This window comes from Aptenodytes forsteri, unplaced genomic scaffold, assembly GCF_000699145.1.
Source record: "Aptenodytes forsteri isolate BGI_AS27 unplaced genomic scaffold, ASM69914v1 Scaffold515, whole genome shotgun sequence".
In the NCBI taxonomy this organism is placed as follows: domain Eukaryota; kingdom Metazoa; phylum Chordata; class Aves; order Sphenisciformes; family Spheniscidae; genus Aptenodytes; species Aptenodytes forsteri.
In genome coordinates, this window is record NW_008795300.1 from 1971 (window position 1) to 8908 (window position 6938).

The 6938-nt window shown below is 44.0% G+C and overlaps 1 protein-coding gene across 1 annotated transcript in view; it reads right to left on the minus strand.

The window, feature by feature from the left end:
• Nucleotides 1–2534: 2534 nt before the first annotated feature.
• RSPO3 (R-spondin 3) overlaps nucleotides 2535–6938 on the minus strand; it is a 64898-nt gene continuing 60494 nt past the window's right edge. Inside the window, exon 5 of the mRNA XM_009279351.2 lies at nucleotides 2535–3590. Within this exon, the coding sequence (XP_009277626.1) occupies nucleotides 3397–3590 (194 nt within the window). The 3' untranslated portion in view covers nucleotides 2535–3396. The remainder of the gene's footprint in view (nucleotides 3591–6938) is intronic.

Below are 6938 nucleotides of genomic sequence, written 5' to 3' on the forward strand. Positions count from 1 at the left end.
CAATGCCTTCATCCCCCAGCCTGTCTTGATACCGGGGGTTGCCCCGACCCAGGTGCAGGACCTTGCCCTTGGCCTTGTTAAACCTCATGAGGTTCACACGGGCCCACTTCTCCAGCTTGCCCAGGTCCCTCTGGATGGCATCCCATCCATATTCTTCTTTAGCTTCTTGGGAGTCCCAATGGAGTAGTTCACCTACCATCAGGGTAGTCTACATTCAGTGCCAGGACTGGAGAAAATTTTAGTTGCCCAGATGAGTTGGATGTACTTTTTAGTGCTTCACCATGGCTACAGGAAATATTATCAAACATTATCCTGTGTGGGAGGGAACAACATGACGGCAGCTTCCTTGATCATTTCCAGGAAAAGTTGTATCATGTTTTTTCAGGTACTATTGCTATGAATTATTACTGCCACAAGCCAAATTCCTTTTATGTTTTTATCCCTTGCTGAAAGGTGATAGTATTCGAAGTCCTGCTCTTGGTAAGACAAACCATCTCTCTTGTCACTGCCACTTGCATAAGCCGGGAGAGGCACACTGGAGTTTCTAATAAAGGTTTATGTGGCACTGTATAACAAAGCTCACATTTGTATCCTAAATTCTCTTCTTTTCCTTTCACCCTCTTGTTTTTCCTTCAATCTGTAGCTCTTGAACTACTTGATACTGCTTTTCCAGTCTTCTGTCTATCTTTGCCAGTTAAACAGCATTCCTTTGACTCCTCCAAGTGTTGTAGTAGAGAATAACTGAGATCGGGGACATTCTGGGTTTAGCTCCTTGTTTTGCTTTTTCGTCTTTTTAATTCCCCTCTGAACGCTCTTGTTCATTTTTATAGTTTTTGCTTGTGCATTTCTCAAGAGCTGTCTCCTATCTGAAGACCCCTTGCCGTTTAACTCCTATATTTAATTAAGGCAGGGAAAAGACACAATCCTACTGGTTAGTTTTAAGAGTTGTAGACAAAGCTCCCCTGGGTTCAGTTATCCATGTGGTCCAGCTGGTGGTCTAGTTTGCTGAATCCAACATGGGATCCTTCATCTGGCCTACAACCTGTCCCTGGAGGAAATAAATGGAGCAGTAAATTCTTCCCGAGCAGCTGAACATCCCCGTCTGCCCACCAGCACCCCAGCAGATAGGTGACTGCAGCTGCAGGAGAGGGTTTGAAGCACCGAATGCTGCTTTCTGTGGTGATACCAACCCCTTGGCCCAGAACTGCTGCTTGCACCTCATCTTTTGGTGCCAACCTCTGAGTCTGGCAGCAGCAGGATTTCTCCGTTCCTCTCTCTGCCCCCCTTCAGCATCACCCAGAGCCTCAGTGCTGAGCACAGTTCCTGCACTCTCCACTTCTCTGAGACCAGCTTCTCCTCAGGTGCTGCTGCCAAGAAAGTGGGAAGACGCTGGTGGAAGAAGATGACTGCTGCTGCCAGGATCGGTAGTGGGAGACTGAGACCAGCTCACTCTGGAGGAGGGTGTAGACAAGTTATGTGATGGAGCTGGGAGCCCACAGATAGCCACCCCCACTCCAGTTTCCCACTGATAGGTGCTTTTCACAGGCATTCAGCACACACTGCTTTTCTCTCTCACCCATTCACGTGATGAGCGTTACATGCGTATGATACTCATCTCTGTAAAATTCAGCCTTTAGCGTTTAGGTCCTCTCACCAGCAAAAATATAATATATGCATATAATTGGGGACTGGTTACAGAAAGTTTTGACTAATTCTCATGAAAGTTGGAGGCAAGCTGTGGGAGCCTTAAACACCCATGTTATTAGACTACTGCATCTATACACGTATCATTAAGAGACAAAGCTCTTACAAAGCAATATGTAGAAAACTATCCTACATCGCTGTCTGGATGATTAGGATATTCCTCCAAAAGTCACTGAAGCCTGTCGCTCAGGCTTCCTCAGCCTGACCTACCGCTCTCTGGATGATTAGGATATTCCTCCAAAATTGGAGGAAATCCAAATTGGGCAGAGTCTTTTTTAAGGTCAAAGTCACTGTGAGAAACAGGAGTAGTGAATAGGGATGAGAACTGGCTGGGAAGGCTCACCTGTCACGTTTTCTAGTCCATGCACCATGCTGGGCAGGCTGTTACCCCTGTGACAACTGCCCTTGGGGAAAGCACGGCAACAAAACACATACTATGAAGCATGTTGGTTCCTCAATGTGTTTCTGTAAAGGGTAAATCCATTTCTGAGCAGAGAGTCAGCGTATAGCATAGCCTGTGCTTCACTCGTGGGTCACTCCAGCCACTAATATAGCCAGAATGATGCAAAGGGGTTTGGTTTGTCCTCTTAGCAGTGGAGATTTTCACCTCTGCTGTGTCAGAGAGAAGAACTGGAACAAGAATTTAAGTAAAATTGGACAGAAGTTTGTATTTTCTACCCTTCAATAGATTTATCGTTGTGGATACTCTTTCACTAGATACCCATAGTGGATGTAAGTTGTGTCCTCTTCTGTCTGTGAAGCTATGAAATGATTCTCTCCCCCAGTAGAAAAGGCGACACCATCACTGTGAAAAATACATACTTACATGATCTATTTTTCTGTTTTTTATTAACTCAACATTGTCTCCTACAAATATGATTTGTCATTCACCAGAAGATTTGAAATGTAGACTTAAGTTACACATAGGTATAAAAAGCATAAAACAGCACACACGGTACCACGGTTTAGACCAGAAAACATTGTGTTGTCCCACAGATAAGAGCACTGTTCAAGCTCGGCTCCGCGGCTTTCTGCCTCAGGGATTCAGTCTTCAAAGCTGCAGAGGCTTCTGCTTCTTTTCTCTCAGCTTGTGAAGCCCTGCCGGCTTTCCCCTGGTGTTTCTCACCCGCATCTGGAGCACGGACCAGGGAACTACAGAGCAGGATGGGATCATCCTGCTCCACCAGAGGTTTTAAAACCTTGGGTTCCTACTGGCTCTTCAGAAACGTTTTCCTCCTTCTCTTAATATTTATGTACAATATATGAAGGGATACGATTTGTGTCTTAGATTTAGACATACCTCTTGCCTCATACTTAAACAATAACTTGAAAAATATTTTACAAAGAAAAAGAACATTGTTCATCTGAATGTCATTCATTATTATATTGCTATATTTTATACCCTATTATTTATATATACAAAATTTCTTAATTGCCTTTTACAGATGCATGGAAGCATATAATATAACAGTTTTAAAGTATCCCATTTTTAGATTTTTTTTTCTTGGCTCATGTCAATCTCTTTAATAAACTATGGTTGCTTGGAGAATATAGGAAGTATTTGGAATGTTGTTTTAAGTTTAATAATAACTGGTAGCATTGTCCACTTGCGGCCTGAACAGTTGGAGCACCTGTCAGGGCGATCTGGTAGAGATAGCAGCATCATAAGACATAAACAATCATGGAGGGCTGTTAATGTGCAGTGTCGACGGGTGCCAGGTTCTGTTCTTTATTTGGGGCTTTTCTTTTCTTCGGCTGCGTTTTGTTGTTGTTTTCCCTCTGTTCTCGGTTTTGTCTTCGGGCTGCTCGCCCTTTGCTTTCCTGTCTTGTCTCCTTGCTTTCGTCTTTGTTGGACTTTTTTCTTTTCTCCTCCCTATTTTTTTTCCCTGAAATAAAAATGATGGCACATTAGAAGATTTGCTCAGGCTGTTGCAATTTCTGACTCCCTCATTTTGCCATAGCCTGTAAAACCGGCCCTGGATTAGCACCTCCCATTAGAAGCTGGACAGTAGTACTAGTGTTTGGAAGTGTCCAACTCTTCATCAAACTACTAAATTCGGCCACTGGACTAGCACCTCCCATCAGTCTGACTCTAAGCAAAGAGCCGAGAACTCCATGGGGAGTGCCGGTGCTTTAGAGCTGGAATAAATATCTCACACACTCATAGCCTGTCTTCCACAGCCAGGGGCACAGCTCCATGTACTCCACCAAAACACAACTGGTTTGGGGACGTCTGTGGCTGAAGCCAGGTAGCATTAACTATTGTCTGGTCTAAATTTATTTTGGGCTGGGACCCAGAGCATATGGTGAGAGGAAATTAGCCATCATATTACTCCCCTTCACTGCCAATGCTCAGCACCTACCTCTTTCAAAAATCCCTCTCCCCTTCCTTAACCCCCACCACACCCATACCCCAGGGGATTCTTGGTATTGCAGCATGAATCCCATGACAAAGTGTCAGCTCCAGCACAGGTATGTGACCCTCTTCAGACTAAAAAGTGGTGTTCCAAGTCTCAAGTAAAGCTTTAGACCATCGTTACAAAATTAGGTATTCAGGTACTTTATTGCTTTAAATACTCATGAAGGTAAGATGTTGAGGATTTTGTTACTGCTACAGACCTCTCCAATAAAGCTTTCCGTCCCCTTAGGAACATTAAAACTTTGTGTATTGGCTGTGGAAATGATATTGTATAATGCATTTATGCTTGGACATAAGGAAGAGATTCTTTATGCTGAGTGTGGTGAGACACTGGAACAGGTTGCCCAGGGAAGTTGTGGATGCCTCATCATTGGAAGCATTCAAGGTCAGGCTGGATGACGCTTTGAGTAACCTGATCTAGTGAAAGAGGTCCCTGCCCATGGAGGGGGGGGGTTGGACTAGGTGATCTTCAAAGGTCCCTTCCAACCCAAACCATTCTGTGATTCTGTGATTCTATTCCTTCTCTTTGCTTTACAAACCAATGCAGGTATGACATTGAATTGAACTTGTATGTACACACAAGCCTAAAACAGATAGATTTTTTTTCTGTGTGGAACTGCTTCATCTACTGGGCTATGCAGCTGAAATTCACCTGTGGTTAGACGAATCCCAATGATGTCTTCAAAAGCAACCTTGCTTGAGACTTTCATGATGCAATGTCATACTGACCTGTATGCCTCCTTACATGGAGAAATTTCTGGACAAGTATTGAAAAGCATGTGGCCAAACTCTGTTTTATGATATCCTGCTGACAATGCTACTGAAAATAATCTGTCCCTCTTTGTTACAGCAAAAATACTTTCTGTTTTTAAATATTAGCAGAGAAAATCCAGGCTTTCCTACACTAGTGTTGGGGGCGTTATACAAACCTGGCAATAGCTCTTGCTGTTGAGGGTGCCGAATGCAGGGAATTGTGCCCATTCCAGACTCAAAACTAGAGCTGGGAGTTTTTGGTGCCTCGATGGGCTCTGTGGGAGTAGGTCACAATGGGGGAGTAGGTGCAGGGGCAGCGGCTTTGTTCTGAGAACAGATGGCCATCCAAGGAGGAGTAGGTCAGATAAAGGGAGAGAGATTCAGAGGAGGTAAAGAGAAGGCAGAAAGCGAGGAGTAAGACTAAGATGCGAGGATATGCTGTATCCTCTTCTTGTTGTGTAGCTCTATGGGATTATTTTACAGCTTCTCCATTCCTTACCATCACTGCCTGAGATCGGAGAGCAAGGGAAGGTTTAGATACACGTTAAGTCAAGTAGGGACAAACATCTGCCTTTCTCATCTGAAACATGCAGTAAAGCTTTAAATGTAAAATGGCTCCTCAAATTTTAGGTAACCAGTCAGAGATTACCCCGCTATACGCCCACATACCTGCAGAATCCCTCTCTGAATTCGGCAATGCCATCTAAAATGCGCAGAGGTGAGCAGGGGAGACCTGCAGAATGGGCATGCGAGGCTCAGCGAGAGCTACTGCCACTGGGAGAGCTGGGAGAGCTCCATGCAGAAGTGAGCCTGCATCTTACCCAGCTGTAAGGCTGTCTCTTACTAATGGAAAAATGACAGTATGGAATTTCGTTCCAGTGGTTTGTAAATACAGTTGGCCCACGATGAAATGTTATTTGAATGGAAACTGTCCAGACATTCAGTGTTTGACATTGTTCACTTGGTGATTAGCCAAAATCCTTCAGCTGTGACTTCCTAGCCACAATTCTTTAAGCATGTTGGAATGACACTTAATGGTTTCCCTTTCAGTCATGGATCAGGATATATGTATTTACATGTATGTGTGTGAATATACTAAGAATACACTATCTCTGTCTAGCTAGAGACTTATCTGGGCATGGCTTCACTGTTTCTGTTTTAATCCGACTGGTGTCATTGTAAGGGACAAGCAAAACTGATCTCTGGAAAGTACTTAAGACCCAGTCCTAATTCTCTTCTACTCTGAGGATAACTAGTTTGGAGTCCTCTGTGCAATTTTGTACATAGTTTAATGCCATCATCTCCATGCTGTTGCAACTTGTGAAAAGATCTGCCCTCTAGACCTGTGCTGTTCTGGTAATGCAGTAAAGCATAGAAGGGTCATCTTTCCTGGTTGTTTAGCTCCTTTCACCACTGTTTTAAAAAGTGGGAGTTTTTATATGACAGTATAATGTTACTTCCAGTCAGTGCTTAGTTCAGTTTAGACCCAAGGGAAGATTCTACCCGCAGTTATCGGCTAGCATTGGGGTGTAGCTGGAGCCACATTCTTGCGTGCATCTCTCTCCCTGTTCATATCCCGGCTCTCTTCTTCCCAGAGACTTGTTCCTGAATACTTTTTCTTCTCACTACTACTTGCTGAAGCCCACTTCGTAACAGCACATTGAACTGGATGCCAGAAGTTGTGGAAATTCATTGGAAATTTGGGCATTTGGCTGTCTGTGAAATGACAAGTGCAAAAATGACGTGGGGCGTTACAAGTTCATCTCTGAACTACTTTGCATTTGAAGAAGAAGAAAAGGCAAGAACAGCATTAAAACCGAAGCTCATCATAGAAGTCAACGGTGCAGTAACATAACTCAGAAGAAAATGCTCTCCCGAAATTTCCTGTGTGAAGAATGTTGTTGCTAGAAAGTCCTTCGGTGTTTGAACATGTAACATTTTACGCATAGCTACGTATCAGTGCATCTAGTTATGCATATGGGTGTATATACACGCGGGTGCCTTTTCACGTGGCTGTGCTGCATTTAGAGGAAGGTCTCCCCTTGGAAGCGGGCGCGGCGGG